Here is a 20,952-nt window from a genome sequence, read left to right as displayed (position 1 = left end):
AAGCGTGTTGTCCGAGAGCGAGCAACGCGATAGCCTCCGTCCTTCCTCCGCATCCTCTTTCAGAGCAACTACGAATTGCTGTAATAATAGTTTTTAACAGCAACTTCTTCATCTTAGGTTGCCTGCAGATTGGACGCCTAAAGTCTAGGCGCGTGCATTTTCCTATTTACGCCACACCCAAATTTATGTTGGCCTCGGACTCTGCGGACAACCTCACACGGGTAAAGTCGATGTGTTTTTAATGTGATATATTGAATTATTTCGATTCCTCGAATGGTGTTTGTTATTTCGGTGCATTCATGTTTTTGTTCGATTCATCACCGAGGGATGGATATAAACTCTTCAGATAGTTCTGATAAAACTGAAAACTCCTTTAGTCTTTGGACTTATCATCACAGGACAGTTCAAAAAAGTGGAAGATAAATAGAAACAATTTGTTGGATATATGCATATGTACATATATACTTATGTATGTTTTTGCACCTTCTGGTTAGAAGACTTACAAAAAATCCGCTGGATTTGCAAACACAATTTCCCAGAGAACGTATAATATAGAGGAGGTTCAGAGAACGGTATAACGCGGTGACCCTTCTCTACAATACACGTTTTCTAAATTTCCTAAATTATATAAAGTAGCTTTCATTTGTTTATTAAACAATTGTTGCTGCATCAGTCCCATCCGAACGATTATTTTCGAAAGATAACTTTGCTTTAGATTATTTTTATAATCTTAAACTACTCAATACCATAGTTTTTAAATCCTTTAATAAAAACGGTTAAACTTCAAATTTATTTAAAAATATTTTAAATCTTGCATAAGTATATTTCGTAAACATATGCAAATAAACAATTGTAACTTAATTTCCAATTTTAATGTATTTAAATCAATTTGTTATTACTTTCGGTAAAACTTATACTTTCGGTGAAAAGATTTATTCGTATAACATCCAATTTAGATGTTTAATGGGGTCGGCTTTAGTATACGATCCCACGATTTCAGGGTTAAAAGTGATATGGTTGGATAGAGCTGATGCTCCAGATTAAGAAAATATATAATTGTTGCCGCCGCAAACTTATAGTTTTCGAGATATTTGCAATTAAAGTTGAAAATTTTGCAAATTTTATCTTGCAATTTCTCGATTTCTAGTAATTATTTATTTCATATTATGCACTTTGTATTCACTTATACTTCATTACATTGTTTCTACATATTTTTTTTCAGTAATTATTTAGTTATTTGCTTAAAATAAGCATTTTATATTTTACACAATTTTCATTTCATGCACAATAACAAAAGTATTCCGTGTTGACAGATAATAAGTGTTGCCATAATTACACATTTATCAAACGAATAAAAATGAATAAAAAATAGGACTATACCCCAAATACATAAATCATTGCCCTTTTTCTTGATATATCAAGATTTTTGATACACCCCGGTGTTGGATCGGCCAGGGTTATTTTTTTGAAGCGCGGCCGAAGGCCGCCAACGCGAAAAGGAGTTTTACTTAAAAAAAACCTGATGCAACCCGGTGTTGGATCGGCCAGGGTTATTTTTTTGAAGCCGAAGGCCGCCAACGCGAAAAGGAGTTTTAATTAAAAAAAACCTGATACACCCCGGTGTTGGATCGGCCAGAGTTATTTTTTTTTGAAGTGCGGCCGAAGGCCGCCAACGCAAAAAGGACTTTTACTCAAAAAAACCTGACATACCTCGGTGTTGGATCGGCCAGGGCTATTTTTTTCGAAGCGCGGCCGAAGGCCGCCAATGCAGAAATAAGTGGGACGCGAATGGACTAATGTTTACCCTGTTTTACCTTTGTTGTATTGCAAATAATCATTATGATCCTTTTATTAAATTATTAGATTAAACATACTTATAAGCCTTAAAACTTTTTTTATTACAATGGAAAATTTATTTCAGATGGTATTTGTTTTCTGCGTTTGAGTTTTTATATCCATTTTTATTCATTTGATAAATGTGTAATTATGGCAACACTTAATATCTGTAAACACGGAATACTTTTGTTATTGTGCATGGAATGAAAATTGTGTAAAATATAAAATGCTTATTTTAAGCAAATAACTAAATAATTACTAAAAAATAAATATGTAGAAACAATGTAATAAAGTATAAGTGCATAAAAAGTGCATAATATGAAATAAATAATTACTAGAAATCGAGAAATTGCAAGATAAAATTTGCAAAATTTTCAACTTTAATTGCAAATATCTCGAAAACTATAAGTTTGCGGCGGCAACAATTATATATTTTCTTAATCTGGAGCAGCAGCTCTATCCAACCATACCACTTTTAACCCTGAAATCGCGGGATCGTATCCTAAAGTTTCCCCGTTTAATGGACATCCCTAGTCATAAACATAACCATATAAAAGAACTGATCGAAACAGCATGCGGTCAGCACTGTTTCCAATTAGTGGTGCCCTACCATAATGCCATCGCCATAACCATAATCATGCCTATCAATTGAATTCTAGTTTTTGGTTCTGGTGAGGTTCATTTTGAATATATTTCAATATACTAACAATATTAACAATTCAATTTCTTTGTCACTGCTCATGTTATTTGTTGAGTTGGCACTTGCGAATTAAAAACATAAACTACGATTGAAAATATCAGCTGTTTATGGTTTTGACACCAATAATCGGTTATAATGATTATCGTTACGGTTATGACGGTAGTTATGGTATGGCGTCTATAATTGAACTTTTATTGTCTAGAGAAATCACATCCTTATGACATTTAAAAGCAATCGATATCAGCATAAACATATCGTTTGTTTTTATTTTCATTCCTATAAACAATTGCAGACTTAATTTTGTTATAAACTAAATATTGAAATTTTTTCCTTTTCATTACTTAAAATAAGTATTGCATAAAACGTAATTTATTTGACAAGTTTTTCCAACAAAGTATTTTCATGAGTGACAACGAGAAGAACATGTCTACCGAGGACGACACGGAGGAAAGGTACACTATTCTATTTAAAGTTTTTGTAGAGCAGTATTGATGTCAAAGATTTTAGCTTTTCGCGATTGCCATTAATAAAAACTCGTGTACGGAAAAACCTTGCTGAGTTGCGACATCCTCGGCAAAAATTTTGTGCTCGTTGGGAGAAGGATTTTCCTTGGCTGAAGGCAGATAAAGTAGACGAATCTGTGGGAATATGCACAGTTTGTAACAAACATCTTGTATGCAAGAAAAGTCATTTAGAGCGCCATCAAAATTCCTATAAACATCAAAGACTTCAGGGATTTGAGTCATTTGACACAGAATGCGAACCATCACAACCAAGTGCCCCAGAGTTTATGGAGTGTGGAAAGTGAGATATGATATAAAATAATCTACATGATTAAAATCTAATGTTAGTTTCTTAGACGTGAATTTGACGGAGAGGAGCAGGAATTTAGCCAAGCTATTGAGTTGGATCCAGATTACAAAGTGGACTTTGACGTAAGTAAACAATGTTACAAATCGATTTTAAACTTTACCATCATTTAAGTTTCTAAAAATACAGAAAATGTCAGTAGTTCATTGGATTAATTAACTTTTGTTATAATTCAATTCATATTTAAAGCGAGATTCTGAAAAGCGATTCAAAAAACACCCTGCTAAGAATATGAAAGCATCACAGAAACATCAAAATGCAAATGGTTCAGAATCTAACGAAAGTCACTCTAATAGGAGCTTCAAACTAGATCGTTTTAAACTGCTTAAAAGAGTTGACCGAGATCGAAATACTCTCAACGAGTATTATTTGATAAGGAGAAAACAGCACTCTCCCTCTATTCAACAAGTTAAGGATACGTTTGACTTATTTTTTGATAGTGTTTGCGCAACGGTAAAAACATTGCCACCGAAACTGGGGGCAGAAGTGAAGGGTAGAATTTCGCAATTGATAGCGGAGTTTGAATTACGTGCAATATGCGAGAGGGAGGCTCAAGAATGTAGTATTACAATGCCATCCACAACGACTGAAGGTGCCACAATGGTAGTAGCTGCAACCACAACACATCCTCAAGAGGTTACAGCATCCGTAACTCAGGAGTCAGCAGTAATTGACCCTAATACAGGGGTTCCACATATTGTTTACTCATTTCAACCAAAAACAAATGAATAAAACACTTTTTAAATCAGATCAGTCAAATATGTTAATTAAATTAATATCTTTAAAAAAATTAATTTTCATAGTTGTCAGTTAGATAGATCTGTCTTATCTAGTTGTCAGTTCATGATAAAAACCTCAATATTATCAATTGTATAATGTAATAAAAAATTATTTTAAGTAGAAAAGCGACTCATTTGATTAACAAAAACATTTCTAATAATTGCACTAAAGAAATAAGATTCAGAGGAAGAAAACCATTTCAATGACTAATTAATTTTACCAATATACGGTCTATGGTATTGGTGTCTTATTCAGGCGCGAAATATCTATATCTTTGTCAAATAAAATATTTTTTTTTACCTTTAGTTTATATTTTGTTGATCTAGACGTACATTCGATAAAAATTAGTGAAAGCACCGATTCGTTTCATAATATTTGGATCATAATTGAGAAGTAACTGTCGTCCCTAAATAAATTACTCTTAAAAATTCCTAATGCCCATGGATTTTGTATGGCGCATAACTAAATAAACACGGCGGCAACGCTGAGGGTTGAAAAATTCTACTCTGACAGTGCGTTAAGAAGTAAATTTTCAAATGATCAAAAGTATTATTAATAAATTAATTCGTTTTGCATTTTATTTCTTTTGTACTAATTTTAAAATTTAGTGAGAATTTGATGTAAAGTTGGCGCTTTATTCGGGGTTGCTGCTTCTGTACTAACGCGATAACGCGCTGTTGACACAATTCCGATTTCTTTGGCGCCGCGATTTGAAGGTACCGTTGGAAAGAGGAAGTCCTCCTGGTCCACAAACGCTTAGTTTAGGAGATATTTGGCCATAAAGTTTGAAAATTCGCCAAATTGGACCATTTCAAGAAGCTATTTCAGCACATTAAACACACTTTATTCACATTTTTTTCTTCAAATTAATTAAATTACACTATAATCTTTTAAATGAATCCACATTTTACACTTTTAGCAGGTTTTTTAACTAAAAAATCTTTATTTTAAAAATTATATTTTATACTCGTTTGAACTTCATTTGTTTACCAAAAATTACGACGAAATGGAGCGCTGCCATGTGATGATAACGCAATTCGCTGAAATTCCTCTTTTTCGCAAAAATTCCTCTACTCATGCATATGGATATTTTCTTTTTTAAATTTATTAAGTAAATAAGTAATATCCCTGCAAACCATCAGCGGGTAAAAAACCAGATAATCAGTGGGTAACATGGCGGTAAACGTGGGGATAAACATATAAGGGGTATTCTCTTGCTCTTGCATGATTGCAGATTGCAAAAATACTACACCGAAATATACAAGGGCACGAGAGCACCCATTGCAGAATCTAGTGATATATGAGCGACTGATTCAGTCAATTTATTGTAAATGACTATTGTGCATGGCTATTGTGAATTGGCGCACCTTCTGCATGTATTTTTAACAAAAAAACTGTGACAAAACTTTATAATTTAAATATATTTCAATATACTTAGAAATTATAAAATTTAATTAAAATTTACCTTTCTCAACAATTTAACGACGTAATATGTCTTTATGTAAAATGGCAACTACAACAGGGTTGCAATTTTATTTTTGCGTGACATTGCACGCTAATATACACGGGTTTTGGTCTGACATATTTCACAGCCCTTGCAAATATTTTTCTGCGTGTGTTTGTTGTTGTGCCGTTGTAAATCTGCAATGCTTGCACCGTGCACCGGGTTTTGCAAGAGCAAGAGAATACCCCTATTATATAATAATATTACGTAATAAAGTGTAAAATATACAGTACAGTACGAAAACTCAAATTTTCTTTCAATATGAGTGCATGATAAGCGAAAAATATAACCACTTCATACCCAAAACTCATATTTTAAATATAATAATATATATGTATATCGTCGCCTAAAATACAAACCAATGTATCAGCAAAAATAAATGGAAATCGCTGACTTAAATTTTGAGTGCATGATAACCATAAATTATAACCACTTTATAACAAAAAGTCAATATATTTTTTTATTTTCAACGCAGAAAGGAGTACTACGCGAAAGTACTTCAGTCACTCCGAGTATTCGCTCGGCTAGGGTTACTTTTTTAGAGCGCGGCCGAAGGCCGCCAACACAGAAAGGAGTACCATGCGAAAGTACTTCAGTCACCCCGGGTATTCACTCGGCCAGGGTTATTTTTTTAGAGCGCGGCCGAAAGCCGCCAACACAGAAAGGAGTACTACGCGAAAGTACTTCAGTCATCTAGGGTATTCGCTCGACCAGGGTTTTTTTTTTTTAAAGCGCGGCCGAAGGCCGCCAACACAGAAAGGAGTACTATGCGAAAGTACTTCAGTCACCTAGGGTATTCGCTCGTAATATTATAATATTATCACACGATTTTACTTATCTGTGTTTATTAAATATAAATCACATACTTTTCATATATTCATATATGTGTATGTATAATATGTATATGCAAAAGTGTTCACTTATTCAATTTTAGCTTGAAAAATCTTTATAGTTTTTTATAGTTAATAAAGAAAAAAATCATTTGAAAGTACAAACAAAGAAAACGCTGTGAAACGCTAAAAAATTCTTCACTTTTGGTTTTTAAGGTGTGGCAACGCTGGTTTTCCTCGTAAATATAAACACTCTAAACTTTTCAACCATAAATTTGATAAGTGATTTTAAATTACTAAATTTGGCTGAAAAATTACAAGATAAAAGTGAAAAGTGAAGTTATTTCAATACTAAGAGTGTATATTTAAATATAGTGAGTGAAAAACGTGAAAATATTCTGTGAAACATGGAGAAATATCACGTGTTCTTAGGGCAATTTTTGAATTTTTAAACGTGAATATTTTTAAAAATATTAGCTATTTTTACATAATTTTTGCATATGCCTCCTCTGGAGAAGCCCCCCTATCCGTACATACCCCATTTATACGGAAATTCGGTTTTTTTTACCCCTCCGCCAAAGTAATCGGAATCGTGCCGCGCTGTTCAACGATTATATTGAGCGACCATCATCATGGAAACCGCTTAAAATTCTTGAAAATTTTGCACGAAATTAATGATATAATAGTTTGATCATATTCCCTACATTTGCTTGCTATTTGTTTTCAAAACTATCTGATCGGCTATTCTAACTTGATGGTCTACTAGTACCATGACTTGAATAGAAAAATTTATATTAAGACAGCGACCAAGTTCGAAAAGTGAGAGTGTATTCCAACTTGAAGGCAATTTCTTGATCGTGTAAAATCCGGGTAACATAAATATGTTCGACCTTCCGGTTTACTTTATCGATCAATATGTAAGATATCTAAATGAAATTCAAAAAGAACCATTTTCTTATAACAGTATTTCCTCCGATTTGAGCCCTTCCTTATTTTTTTGTTTTTTACGTTATTGAATAATCAAGGTATTTTTTTTTTATCTTGTTAGCACAAATAAAAATAAAGTCGGTTTTCCATTTGAGTATTTCAATAATTCGTAGTAAATTTGGAAAAACCGGACGTCACGAATGTGTGTCTTATAATCGGTAATCTCGATTATTAGTCTCGATAATAATTGCTGTTCATATTGCGATAACAGATTGCCGACTGCGTATTGCTATTATTGGCAATACTTACATTTTTTGATAAAATTATTTGTTCCATTGATGACATTTTCTCAAAGTGAGTTTCAACAGAAATGTTTGGAAATAGTAATAAAATACATGAGTACTTAGAAAAAACTTAAAAAACAAGTTAAATTATAATGATAAATATTAGCAAGTCTCTGCAGAAATTTTCCTTTTCTTCGCTTCTCATTAAGTATTGTCATCATAAGATTTGTAAACGAATCAAGAGTTCAAAAATTCGCTTGATCTGCCCAACGATATTGATAAGATATCAAACTGCCATTAAAAATATTACCTATTTCAACGCAATAAATTTGATACTTCGAAGGAAATAATTAATGCTTGTGGAGATGCAGCGTTAGTACATCATGTTTTGAACTTAGGCGCCAAATTTTTAATATATGTATACCTCATACAGACTGTCAATAATTCTATTGCAGATATTAGAGTAAGTAATTTACAATAATCTGGCAAGGCTTGTAAGCATTTTTGTATACTGTCTAGGCTTTTCAGTTTGTCTCTGCATTATCCTTGTTTATGAAGTTTGAGTGTTTTATTTGTTCTTCGTCTTAAGAAAAATATATTTAATATATTCTCAGGTGTTAGAATATATTAAAGAGATCTCTTGAAATGTTATTTTATATTTTGGTCAATTAATTTTTATATTTTGGTTTCAAAAACTTAAATCGACGGTCAAAGCAAAATTGGCGGCAATAAATCCTTTTCAATTTATAAAATGGAGTTTGTGTGTTTAAGAAATATAAGCATAAAGGACGAACCAGTTGATTATATTGACAATATTGAAAGTTCAGAGGTGATGATTGAGCCTGAAGAACGCACTATAGTTGATGTAGATCCGATGAATTTGTTGGAAGCTATAGCTGAACGCTGTAGTGAAGACGACCAAGAAGTCAATGTGACATCAAATGGTGATGATGTGGGGTTAAGTGATAAGTGGAAAAATTGGATAAGAACATATCCCTGGTTGTTGCGTAGAACTGAGGGTAAACGCCTAGGTTTCTGCCTCTACTGTGGCAAGGACATGAATGTTGAGGGTGCTTGTTCTCTACAAAGGCATGATGGAGCAATGATACACAAAGAAAGGCAACATAACTACGAACAATTTTTACATTCTTGCAAGGAGGCCTTTAATGAGTAAGTACGGTGTAAAACGGATTGATATCAATATGAAGTATCCATTTTTTTAGAGATGGGTTATCTGCCATAAAAAATGAAGTTGATGATTTTAATGCACAGCGAATTTCAACAGAATTAATAAGAAAACGTTTGGAAAGATCCAAAGATTTGAATGATTTTAACTGGACTAATTGGCAAAAAGCACACTGCTGGTTAGTACGTCAGAATCATGCTGATGAGTGCGGAACTAAGGGTTACTGCAAATACTGCAATTGTGTTTTCGATGTAGAATTTTCTCTCAATAGACAAAGGCACGAAAATTCTATTAAACACAAACTTAACGAGAAAATGTTTCATAGCCAAACGGTTAATGGAGAAAATGCTATTAATTTGGGAGAAATATGTGGAAATGGATTCGAGGCAGCAGGATACGTGGAAATTGATGAAAATAATATACGAATGGACAATCGTGCGAAAAAGTATTATAAATAAGCTTATTTATAAATAAAATATCTAATTTTTTTATGTTACAGTAAAGTGTTAAAGGGGCGCCTTTTCGATAAAGTTCCAAATTCTAGTAAACAAAGGTGTTGTCGGATTTGCAAAGTGATAATGGACAAACATAGCTGCCGAAAACATTTAAAGACGAAATTGCACAAAAAGAACATGCACGCATTCGCATATAGTGCCAGAAAAGATAAAATGTATTAACTATATATTTGAATATTAGGAAGTAGATAATTTATTTTTTGTATTTTGTCTTTAGTAACAAAGGAAATGTCAATGATAATACGCCAATTGATTGGAGTAAATATACGAAATTTCATAAATGGATTTGTGCTGACCCAGATGATCCCAAGTATGCCTACTGTTCCTACTGCGAGAAACGATTTATGTACGGCTTGTCAACGGTAAAAAAGAACCTACATGAAAAATCACAATCACATTGCGAAGCCATGAAGCGAAAACTAATAAACGGAACTCTGAATAACGAATTGGAAAACCAAGATGAAACTGGGCAGTTAAATGAAGGAGATAGCGTAAATTTTGACGCCGATGAAAGTGATCGATCAACAGTCGACAATGTCTTGAAACGGTATTTAAAATATAATAATAATAATTATTATTATTGTTAAAAATCTCTTACATACGACTTCAATATAGCAAACGGGCGATGTATACAGATGAGTGGTTTGAACTAAATCCATGCTATCAGCGAAATCAAGAGGATGAAGATTATATCTATTGTAAATGTTGTAAAGTGCAGCTCCTAATTAAAAACTTAAATTTAGGCAAACACGAAAGAGCTGAACGTCATAGATTTTCCAAAAGTGCTTATATTCAAAACACGAAGCGGGAAAAACTTGACAGCAGTTTGTAAGTTCTTTATTGAATTATAATTATATTAACAATACACCAGTTGATAAATGTTATTATTTCAGAGAGGAGTCTAGAGAAAGCGTTGTCAACTTACCATGGATGCGACGAACAAAAAACGGCCAAACTTATTGTAAATACTGTCGTGTAGTTATTTCAAATCAGTATAAGCCTGCTCTACATGAGAAAACAGAACGACATAAATTCGCAACTCAAAAATTTCTAGCCCGGAGAAATATGATGTTGGCGGAAGGAGATATGTGAGTATAAATGATAGACAATTTTATAAACGGTATTACGTGTCATTTGACCCTAAACCTTTGGTCTACTAAAGGTGAAAACGTTAAAACCGATACATATACGCATTAATATAATACAATCTTACTTTGGGTAATATTTTAGAATGAAAACCGAAAAGCATCAATTTAATGCTCCGCACGATGAAGGTGGAGTTAGCGAGGAAGAGGTTAAACCGGTAATGGATGCCGGTGGTAATCCACAAAATTGGCATAAGCAATATGTGTGGTTAATATTCAGCGAAACCGAATCGCGGGAGCACTACGGTTACTGCAATTACTGTAAACAAAGCGTATTTGTACCCACTAACAAATTTGCGTCAAAACATGAATGCACCGCAATGCATATACGCGCGCATCTAACACGACAAAACGAAACAGGAGCATCACAAAATTCTAAAACGGAGGACACGCCTACGCAAAGTAACGCCATCGGGAAATTTAAGTTATATAAATGGCTTTTAGCTGATCCCGAAGGCAATAGAAGTTTTGGATATTGCAAATACTGCAAAACTCGTGTTATGACTGAAGGTTTATTGGCATTAGCTCATCATAATTCGCGTAGTCATCGGAAAGCGACCAACAGTTATTTACAGAATCCGGATACTGAGATTGCCGAGGAGAACAATCAAATGCACATACTAGACGATAGGTAAATATGCCAGTAAATATTTTTGACCTACTTTTACTTAAAACATTTGTATATAGGATCCAGCAAACTATGGAAAACATTAATCCAGATGAATCTGGTTCCGAAACATCACTGGCTACGCGACTGACTAATGCTCACACGGAGATGCTTAGCTTGATTCGTGAAATGAGGGGTAATAAGACGCGACAGAATATGACAATATTATCCGGTCCATTGTCCGCAGCTGCATCCCTATCACCTTCGGATGCTGATATATGCTATTCACGTGTCTCGGAACAGCGCAATGGCAAGCTGGAGTTCAATGTACTAAGTCAGGCTAAGCGTGAGCGAAACACATACGATTTATTCTTTGAGAGTATGAATGAAACCGTAAAAAGATTACCCTCGGATTTGGCGGCTGAGAGTCGAATTAAAATTATGCAAATCGTATATGATTTGGAGATGCGTGCATTACAGCGAACCCCTCAAACAACACAAAGTCCGAATACGACACCGTTGTCGTCGCGCTCAACGTTGGCCATGAGGGAGCGCAGCGCTTCGGTTACAAAGCCGAATTCTGATTCGATCATTCCAGATAACAATGAGCAAAGTACAAATGAAACAAATCAGAGTGTTACCAGCGATGCGCCATAACCAGATTGTATATGCTATTTGCATTTTTCACATCTTTTTAACTTTTTTAAACATTAGTTTTTTATTTTGATAATCAATTTCACAACTGTTAAGGAACATTTTCAGTATACCCATATAAATATACCCATATTATAATAAATCATTATTAGTTATGAATTGATTTTGTTCATTAATATTTGTTCAGAACTAAATTTATTGTTTCAAGCAAAAATAATACCTTTGCATAAGTATTTTTACTATAGAGGTAGTAGTTATTTACATTTTAAAAATTGCATTCTTAATTCTCTACTTTGATACTATTATGATTTTAATTAGACATCCTTAACAGTTGTGATCATTAGTTTTTTCTCAATGCGCATTAGAGGGAAAACATTTAGCACTAAATTTTAAGCTTCATTTATAATAGTTTATGAAAAGTAAAACAGAAACAATAAAAGTGTTACGTATATAAATCCTTCTTAACTTTAGCTAAGAGTAATAAATAACCATTTGGATTAGCATGAAAATAATTAAAGTGAGTATTTTCTTTTATACCTAGTATCGGTATTTGACAAACTGTCTATCGGTAAGTTGTTGTTCGAGACCAGAAAGTATTCCTTAATTAATTTGGAGGGATGCTGTCGGGTTGATAGTCTGTGATCGGATAAAAATTCCGTGTCCCTTCCGGTTACTCGCCGGACTCGACGCCGACTGTAGTGCGGTAACTGCAGTGAAAAGTAAAGCTCTTTGTGCATAAGATTTTTCTTTACAAAAACTAGATATACTACGGATCCGAATATGTTCTCGGTCAAGAACTGTCAACTCTATTATTACTTGTTGCGAAATCGGTTTAAATGCTGCTCTTCACTTCATAAGAAGCAATAATGCGATGTTCTCCCTTTTGGCTTTATCTTCTGTCGACTAGAGGCGAATTTCTGTGTTTCATAAAACTCACATGCAACGACAGTTTAATACTTGTAATTAATTGTTTGAGTAGAATAAATTATTACCATTCAGGAATGTTGTTATTGGGAAAGACATTAAATACAAGTTCGGACCGGTTCCAGTTCCGAAAATCCGACTCTCTGGAGAGCAACTCCAACTCTAAAGGTGTATTTAAAGGTAAAACTAAGAACTTAGCGCTGCTGCTATCTTAAAATGGAAATCGCGCAGTCGGTCATAATTTAATCGCAAACTATTCTAATTATCTAGTAGTCATGCAGCCGGAGCAAAGTCACGTTAAACCAATCAATTCTTCATGGGGGCAAGGTTTTCTACGGGGTTTAGAATGGAATGTAAAAGTGCGAAAGGATCAAAAAGCACAACGGACCTATGGCCATGGTGTCCATCCTCCGCCATCTATCTATCGGAAACTAACAAATGAAGAAGCTTCAGATCTGTCACAACCCCGCACTCTTCACTCTTCTTTGTTTCAAACACACGCACGCAACGTCTCCTGCAGTCCGTGAGGTTAGGTAGTTAATCTAAGTTTTTCGATATTAATATAAGAGTCTCTCTCAATCTGGCACTTTCAATGTTAAGAACGCTTTTTACTTTCTGTCCTGTTGTTAGTCCATGGTCGGATAAGAATCGGAGTCTGTTTTGGTGTATCCGACTGTCGTAGGAACAAACACAGGTCTTTAGAATCGCCGCTGAAAGATGGTGATGTCATCACGCTATTTCGCAGCCCTTGTCGTCGTCGATTTCAATGACTCAGTCTATACGTTTTATATAGAACTCTGGTACACCAGAAGGTTCAGTGAATGGTATTTATCGATTCCTTGGCATGCTCAAATAAAATGGCTCTTTATACAATCATAAGTAGTTGTAGGTGTTTTTGGGAAACATCGAGAAATACCTACAAGATACTCGGGAAACATACATACATATATGTATGTACATAGTTGTAGTTGCAAGTGGTTAATATACACACACATATCGGAATATGCATAGGCATATAATAGTTTTAATAAGTGTACTCTTAAGAACGTGGCCGAAGCCAAATCCTAAAATTCAGCAATACTTTGAGCAGGAACAGAGATATATGGATGTGAACATGCATCGTAGAAAATCTGGATTGTCTAGCTGAGTAGGAAAAAGAGTAAAATCCTCTTATCCACATTACCAAGAATGAAGTGCAATGTCCCTCTGATCCAAATACAATTATTGAATTTATAAGATTGTTGAGCTTCGATGAGTTCTTTGTATAGCTACATTAATATTCTAATCAACATGAAGCGGAACAGACTTTGCGACATGCTGAGACAAGTCGTTCAAAAGGATTATATCCTTCAAAGCAGACGAAGAGGAAGGTCCCCTCTGGGGCCGAAGAGTGTTCTTACAATAAGTCGATGACCTATTACAATATGTTGATGGAATATCGGTCTTGACAAACTTAAGAAGTGTACTGAATGCCATTTACAGTGGAGCTATTAGCACTTTCATTGAATCTCTTCCAGTTCTTTGCAGTTCCAGCCGGTTCTCTGCACGGGAATTGACTCGGATTTTATCCGGCCAAGATATATTATTTCTTGATCTAGCCCCGTACAGATAGATACTTCTTTCCAGTGATTAGCGTCTGCAGCGTGAAATCAGAGTGACCCTTGCGCGTCTCAGTTCTCGATACTGTAGCAGGTAAGAGTCCAATTTATTCAGAATAGACCCTAACCTACTAAACAAAAGTACTGCATTAAAAAACCTTTACTTGCCACGCCGAACCTACTCATTTAACACACTTCTATTATGGTTGGATGCCTTCGAAACAGCCCGTTTTCGTGGACCTACCGCTTAAGGACTTCAATGACAGTTGATTTTGCACTTTATCCCAAAAAAGGGTTAGGTATTAGCTACAAAAACAACATGGTCGTATCTGCGTTGGAAGCATAAGGATGTCAAAAACTTGGTAGCGCGATTTGGCGATAATTCGCATAGCAACAAAGCGCCTCTAGAACGATTTTGAATCGGTCGAAATCGGTTACAGAGCCAATCAAGACGCTGAGGATATGGTCAGCTTATATTTGCAATCACAGCAAAGAGTTTACGGGATACAGATAAAGTAGGTGATACATATTTGCCAAAAGTTCAATTATAGACATTTGATCGCGCAGATAACCTAAAACTTTTCGCAAAAATGTTACAATAACACATTACACACAGAATTACCACCTTTAACCAAAGGAATGCAAAGTTGGATAATAGAGTTGAGTCTACTTCGGAGACTCCAGAGAGCTTATTTCGGGTCCGTTCCGGTTACGTAAACCTGTCTTACTACATGCCAAGGAAGTTCTAAGTTTAGCTCATAAACTTGGTGATGTTCAATTAAGTACTGTGAAGAGTAAAAGATACTATTACTAAATTTAGGTACTCAATCCTAGAACCCAGCTCTATCACAAACCCGATACAAAATGCTAGAAAACCATCAGCCACCAAACCTAGAATGGTTAACGGATAAATGTAGTTTCATTGAGAACACCAAATCCAGCAGATGCCTTCTCATTTTGCTTTCCACTCTTTTATAACAAAAATAAAGCACTGACCCCGCTGTCCTGATTCCGAAGACCTGCTGATTGCTTCATAGAAACTTTATTGCGGCAATCCGGTCAGCTACAAAATGTACCATACAAATCTTTGTCACTAAAGTCTATAAATAAATCCACATAAGTACGTAGGCGTTTAAAAATGTTCGTCAGACCGAATATATTCGTTTCTCTCCAATCAATGTTTAAAGAAAATTTTTGTGACTTAATTATATTTCAAAAAAATTCTAACAAAATTGCATTGATGCATTTAATAAAATTAAAACTATGATCTTAAAGTATAAAAAACGATTTTGTGAATTTATGCATATGAAGGATATTTGTACTAAGTACAGACATATACAATCATTGACCTAATTCAGATCTTTGAGAAATCTTGCTACTACTTGGCGCCTCGGTTCCTTCTTTACTTGTAATTCTCGGTAGGTTGTCTACGACCGGTTCCACAACACATTCGGAAGGCTCAATCGTTATCAGTTCAATTTCACGGCTGTTGCCTAGCAAATGCGACGGATTGGATGAAATGTTCTCTTCTGGACGTTCATAAGCATTGATGGCAATCGCTGAAAATTCCGAAAGCAATTCTTTATCTGTAACAATTTTGCGTGGTTTTTCAACCTCTTTGCGTATTTCGCCGCTACCGCCATGATTAATACCAGTGCCACTAGGCATAGCTGTACTCTCCCTGCTATTATAATTTTTCCAGCGACCTTTTTTCGAATTTTCGTGCTCATTAGCTTCAAGTGCTTCATCGATTGGTGGTCTGGCAGCATGAATGGGAAACACAAATTTAACATCTAGAAAATCACATAGTTCCTCAATGCCATCTAATGCCTGCAATAGCTCTCTAGAGCTATTTCCTTGGGTATGTTTTTTCATAGTGGCTACATATAATTGGAGTTTGTTTCGTGCTATGGATATTATCGTTTCAGCATTCCTTAATTCCAAATTAATCAGTTCTTGACTCTAAAGAAAAAGAGAAAAACTGAATAAGTTATGCTGAATTAAAGTTTGACCGTCTAATTAGAACAAACATTTCTGGAAAGGCCTTCGGCGATGGCGCTTTCTTCTTCAGCAACGTCTTTTCGTAACCGTGCCGCAGAGTCTGCAGCATTTTGTGTTTGTAGCTTTGCTATGTGCTGCTCCATTTTTGAAAAATTATCACCTTTTGAAGTTGAGCTACCTTTTGGTGATTTATTGGAAGACTCGGTATTACTAAAATTCGTACTACGTGAGTTTTGTATTGCTCCCTTTTGCTTGTTGTTCGTAAAATAGACAAACGCATTGATGGGACGTTCAAATCTTTTTGGCATAAGCATGTGCAATGCATGACGTAGAATTAAATTCACATCGACGTTGTTCGGATAGCGCATCAAGTATGTAAGGCAGCTTGTTTGGTCGCTGAGCAGCAATTTGTCACGAATGCGTATCAGCATTGCCACTAAAATGTAGTTTGGTAAATCGAAATGGTCGCTATCTGCGAATATCGCATCCCAAATTACTAACAAATCGAGAAGTGCGAATTCTCGACCGAAGAGTAAACGAAGCCAACGACTACAAGAAAAATATTTTACAAATTTGTCACCGTTAAAAACTTGCAATTCACTTACATTCCAAATATATGTAACGGTATATCGAGTTTCAAAAGGTAGTTGTGCAAGTGCAAATCCTCTTTGGCAAGAATCTTTTCACGAATTGATATAAGTTGACTTATGATTTCTACACCGGTTCCCATGCCATGATTTGTCTAAAAGTAATTATTATAACGTTAATGTTTATAATGTTATTTACAAACTCACCTCACTTTCCGCATGGAAGCGCTCGTGTGGTTGTGCGAAATTCTTTATCCTATAGTAAGACTCAATGGATGACATCAAACGGGAAAATAAAGAGCTAAATAATAGAAATAAAAAGCTCAAATTATTGAAATATATAATTTTGATATCTATAGATGTAGTGTTTTAGAATACATAATTATGGTTTAATGTCGATAAAAACTAAAAAAAAAAAATAGATATAATTAGCATATGAGTATTAACAAAGTAGCGGGATTATAACAAGAAAAAACATTAACATCGGTTGCACCGAACTATAAACAAGCTTACACGTAAGACCTTACTTTTGATAGTTCAGTTTGTATGACAGCTATATGCTATATTGGTCCACTATCGGCGGTTCCGAAAAATTAGTACTTTCTTGGGGCAAAACTACTTATGTAAATGTTTAGATCATTATCTCTAAAACATGCAGACAGACATAAATATTTGGACATGACTAAATGTTAACATTTAGAGATAACATTAGTACAACTTACTAAGTATCAGCTTCCAAGTAATTTGGGTCCAGCACATTTAAAAGAAGTTCACTAGAAGTAATAAGCATTGAGCATTTTTAGCCTACACACATTTGTTATTTTAAAAGTATATACCTTACCTTGTTTGATTTTGAGCTATCTCCGAAAAATGAAGCAGTGACTGTTGGTCGCCATAGAACACAAATAATAGAGGTGCAAGAATTTCATGCATACCTTGGCGGTAACACATATAAGGATGTTCTCGTGCGTAATAGAAAAGAATGTTACACTGTGGAATTAAAACATATTATTAATAAGGACAGTAATATAATTAATTTTTTAATATAACAAACCATGGCATTTTGTATTAACGGCTTACGAAAGAAGTCCACACCCGGGAAAGTTCGAATAACATCTTGGCTTATAACAGCAAAGAGTTCTCTGTCGCTAAAATATTGGTTCCATACGCTCTATAAACATATAATTAAAACTTATTGCAGAAATGATACATTTGAAAACATTACTTTCTTACCTCCTCCGATTGGGACAGTGGATTATCATCAGGTACCGTATTATCATGAGGGTCCTTTATAAATTCGTCTTTCAGCTTTTCGTACCTTAAATCAAAAAGTATTATGGTTTTACTCCTTTTAAGTAAAAATAAAACCATTATTACCTACCGCTTCCGTTGCATCTCCCTTTGTTCTTTCCAACTACGGTAATTAGGATTTAAAACACGTAGCAATAATGACCAATAAATGCTTCGGAACTTTGAAACTTTTAAATCACCTTCTAATGCTTGCTCCCTTATATACTCGGGGTCCTCATCCAAAATTTTTAACAGATTATCCCATTCTTCCCTGTTTACAATTAAAAAATTTAATAAAGGTATATATGTAAATTACAGAATATTGAAGAGTATACGCCCTTTTATTTTTAAATGAATAAATGAGAGTTGAAAGTAATTTAAAAAGGAGATTGAAAGAAAATCAATCAGTTATTTCCAAGAAGTAAGAATTAAATTAAGTCATTTTTTATTAATTGAAAGGGCTAATTTTTAATGTTTGTACTATTATGCATTTATAATAAATTTTTTCAGTGCCCAAGTGGAATTACAGATAAGGTGGTCGAAACAGCATTAATAAAGTTTTTTAATTTTAATTACCTATACCGTTCTGCCGATGACATTGTGTCGGTTGTACTTAATTCTTGGCCTCGCTCTTCCTTAATATTTGTAGAAATTTGAGAGTTATCTTTAGGCATATATTGTTTTATAGCTTCAATGCCTTGAACATACATTTTCGAGTGAAGTTATACTATATTTTTTAAACTATAACATGTTCAAAACGAAAAACCTATTTGAAATATGTTAAATTTAATCAAACTCACGAAAAATGCACCGACTAAGGTTTTGTTTTTATCAAATTGCAGTGCTACGTCAGTGTTGCCCCATTATAAAATTTTATTTTCGTTCACTTTAAGTTATGGTTATTAAGCCAATACTAAACAAATATTTTGTATTAATATCAATATTTTTAAGTTTATAAATTTATTATTATGGCCTTTAAATTAATTCGACTTATGCAAACATTAAATCACAATTGTTGGAAAAAATTATCGAAACCGAGATGGCAGCATTATTTTGATATTAAAAAATAACATTCCTCGAAATTTGTTTTTGTTTATAATTAATCTTATTGGACATATATAAAACATTTAGGAAACATTTGTTCCGGTTAAATTTTCTATTAACGAATTTTATTGCATAATTTTCAAACATCTGAACTCATTCCCGCTTATTATGCCATATTGTCAGAATTTCAACCGAGTTAATTCCCCGAAAATTTACTTACCCAGTTTTTTAATATCATTATATTAAGTAAACGGAAATGAATTGAACAATCATGAACATAAATCACACAATATACTCCAAAATGCAAACATAAGCAATTATAGAATACAATAAAAGGTATTCTTAAATTATCTAACGAACAGAAAGATTGTAAATGCTGACCAAATAATGAAGACATATCCAAATTTTGTTAGGGCTAAATGTGTGCTATTTATTCCTGAACATATTTTCGAAAGTTTTCATATTAGATATTAAATCAAGGGGCGAGTGAAATTCTTGTACACCTAATGATGTTCGGCAGCTTCCTTTGCCTGGCTCTCGGCCCACTTTTTCTTGTTTTCGGGTGAGTTGGCTAAAATAAAAAAAAGTTAATAAAACAATATATTCATTCCAATGATTTGTTTTTAACTCACCCAATTTGCTGATTTTATAGAAGACAGGAATGCACAAACCGAAGGCAACGAAATAGTATTTCCAAATCCATTGCTTTTGGATATAATGCTTCAGAGGGAATTGGGCAATTTTTGCACTGAAAGTATATGGATACTTCATTGGGCGTCCAACTTTCTCAACCGCTTTATCAGACATTGTGATGGTTCTGTCAATATAAATTTATAATTCAATACTTCCAATTAACAGTGGGTTTTATTTCTGAAAAAAATTATGTAACTTACAATTAGTTTTCAACAGGCAAAAAACACCAATCAGCACACTATGTGATTCCTCTTCTATCACAAAAGCAATATTCACAATGGTAGTTGTCAAAATGTCAGTACTGCCAGACATTGTTATGTCATTTACATAAATAATAAATAATTTATTTTGCAAAAGCATAACGTTGAATTGAAAATTTGCGGAGGCATTTAAGAGCAAAAAAAAAAAATTAAATTTAATTACCATAAACCAGCTACCACCAGATACCAGATATGTTTTATAAAAATAGATATTAAAGAAATATGTAAATGTCGAAATGTAGCAACACTACCAATTGAGAAATAGGTGGTTTCCTGTCTATTTTGGTTTTTCCTATTTGCCGGTTCCGTTGCTATTTTTCGTAATTAAACATTTACAAAAGTATGTGTAACACGTAGTGTGCACATTCATTTGCGATTTTATCTATTTTAGTATATTCCTTGAAATTTGTGTTGTGAATTTATAAAAATTTACAGACATATGTGTCTTGGGTGCTTATTTAAGATGGTTGGTTAAAAAGAAATGAAATATTTACTATAGGCATATATATATGTAAGTACGTTTATTCTTATTTTATAAACCTCTGTACATTTATTATTAATATTTGTGTGTTTTAAACAAACGAAAAGTTAGTCAGATGGCTAGGAATTGTATCTGTATATAAATTTTGTTTCCGAATGGATAAAATTGCTTTTCCAAGATTAGTAATGTTTTTTTTTTTGTGAAGTTTGATATTCATATAACAATAAGTAACTATA

The 20,952-nt window shown here is 33.9% G+C and overlaps 4 protein-coding genes across 4 annotated transcripts; 2 read left to right on the top strand and 2 right to left on the bottom strand.

Moving 5' to 3' along the window:
* The first annotated feature begins 2,742 nt into the window (after positions 1 to 2,742).
* Positions 2,743 to 4,766, top strand: LOC105227583 (protein suppressor of variegation 3-7). The gene is made up of 4 exons (XM_011206999.4): positions 2,743 to 2,988; positions 3,044 to 3,340; positions 3,396 to 3,471; positions 3,596 to 4,766. Exons 1-4 carry the CDS (start codon positions 2,939 to 2,941, stop codon positions 4,136 to 4,138), a joined length of 966 nt encoding a protein of 321 aa, XP_011205301.2. The 5' UTR covers positions 2,743 to 2,938; the 3' UTR covers positions 4,139 to 4,766.
* A 3,470-nt stretch (positions 4,767 to 8,236) lies between these two features.
* Positions 8,237 to 12,355, top strand: LOC105227581 (protein suppressor of variegation 3-7). Its single transcript, XM_011206998.4, has 8 exons — positions 8,237 to 8,901; positions 8,955 to 9,362; positions 9,417 to 9,587; positions 9,650 to 9,979; positions 10,048 to 10,260; positions 10,326 to 10,520; positions 10,663 to 11,208; positions 11,265 to 12,355. Exons 1-8 carry the CDS (start codon positions 8,483 to 8,485, stop codon positions 11,839 to 11,841), a joined length of 2,859 nt encoding a protein of 952 aa, XP_011205300.1. The 5' UTR covers positions 8,237 to 8,482; the 3' UTR covers positions 11,842 to 12,355.
* A 3,126-nt stretch (positions 12,356 to 15,481) lies between these two features.
* Positions 15,482 to 19,422, bottom strand: LOC105227580 (TBC1 domain family member 5). Its single transcript, XM_011206997.4, has 10 exons — positions 18,815 to 19,422; positions 18,330 to 18,509; positions 18,182 to 18,266; positions 18,003 to 18,119; positions 17,790 to 17,938; positions 17,671 to 17,721; positions 17,156 to 17,249; positions 16,967 to 17,103; positions 16,391 to 16,910; positions 15,482 to 16,322 (listed from the first exon to the last, which is right to left on the bottom strand). The coding sequence occupies exons 1-10, from the start codon at positions 18,946 to 18,948 to the stop codon at positions 15,702 to 15,704; spliced, it is 2,088 nt and encodes a 695-aa protein (XP_011205299.1). The 5' UTR covers positions 18,949 to 19,422; the 3' UTR covers positions 15,482 to 15,701.
* Positions 19,423 to 19,686: 264 nt separating this feature from the next.
* Positions 19,687 to 20,093, bottom strand: LOC105227579 (uncharacterized). The gene is made up of 2 exons (XM_011206996.3): positions 19,915 to 20,093; positions 19,687 to 19,853 (listed from the first exon to the last, which is right to left on the bottom strand). The coding sequence occupies exons 1-2, from the start codon at positions 20,087 to 20,089 to the stop codon at positions 19,786 to 19,788; spliced, it is 243 nt and encodes an 80-aa protein (XP_011205298.1). The 5' UTR covers positions 20,090 to 20,093; the 3' UTR covers positions 19,687 to 19,785.
* Between the last annotated feature and the right edge of the window lie 859 nt (positions 20,094 to 20,952).

Source organism: Bactrocera dorsalis, unplaced genomic scaffold (assembly GCF_023373825.1).
Source record: "Bactrocera dorsalis isolate Fly_Bdor unplaced genomic scaffold, ASM2337382v1 BdCtg013, whole genome shotgun sequence".
Classification (NCBI taxonomy): domain Eukaryota; kingdom Metazoa; phylum Arthropoda; class Insecta; order Diptera; family Tephritidae; genus Bactrocera; species Bactrocera dorsalis.
This window is presented reverse-complemented; position numbering and strand designations above follow the sequence as displayed.

Coding starts and splice junctions, on each gene's coding strand:
- LOC105227583 (XM_011206999.4), top strand. CDS start 2,939: ATGAGTGACAACGAGAAGAACATGTCTACCGAGGACGACACGGAGGAA. Junction 3,341..3,395: donor GAGTTTATGGAGTGTGGAAA/GTGAGATATGAT, acceptor TTAGTTTCTTAG/ACGTGAATTTGACGGAGAGG. Junction 3,472..3,595: donor ATTACAAAGTGGACTTTGAC/GTAAGTAAACAA, acceptor TCATATTTAAAG/CGAGATTCTGAAAAGCGATT.
- LOC105227581 (XM_011206998.4), top strand. CDS start 8,483: ATGGAGTTTGTGTGTTTAAGAAATATAAGCATAAAGGACGAACCAGTT. Junction 9,588..9,649: donor AGTGCCAGAAAAGATAAAAT/GTATTAACTATA, acceptor TTTTGTCTTTAG/TAACAAAGGAAATGTCAATG. Junction 10,261..10,325: donor GAAAAACTTGACAGCAGTTT/GTAAGTTCTTTA, acceptor TTATTATTTCAG/AGAGGAGTCTAGAGAAAGCG.
- LOC105227580 (XM_011206997.4), bottom strand. CDS start 18,948: ATGTATGTTCAAGGCATTGAAGCTATAAAACAATATATGCCTAAAGAT. Junction 18,510..18,814: donor TCATCGGCAGAACGGTATAG/GTAATTAAAATT, acceptor AATTGTAAACAG/GGAAGAATGGGATAATCTGT. Junction 17,104..17,155: donor GCTTCCATGCGGAAAGTGAG/GTGAGTTTGTAA, acceptor AATTACTTTTAG/ACAAATCATGGCATGGGAAC.
- LOC105227579 (XM_011206996.3), bottom strand. CDS start 20,089: ATGTCTGATAAAGCGGTTGAGAAAGTTGGACGCCCAATGAAGTATCCA. Junction 19,854..19,914: donor CTATAAAATCAGCAAATTGG/GTGAGTTAAAAA, acceptor TTTTTATTTTAG/CCAACTCACCCGAAAACAAG.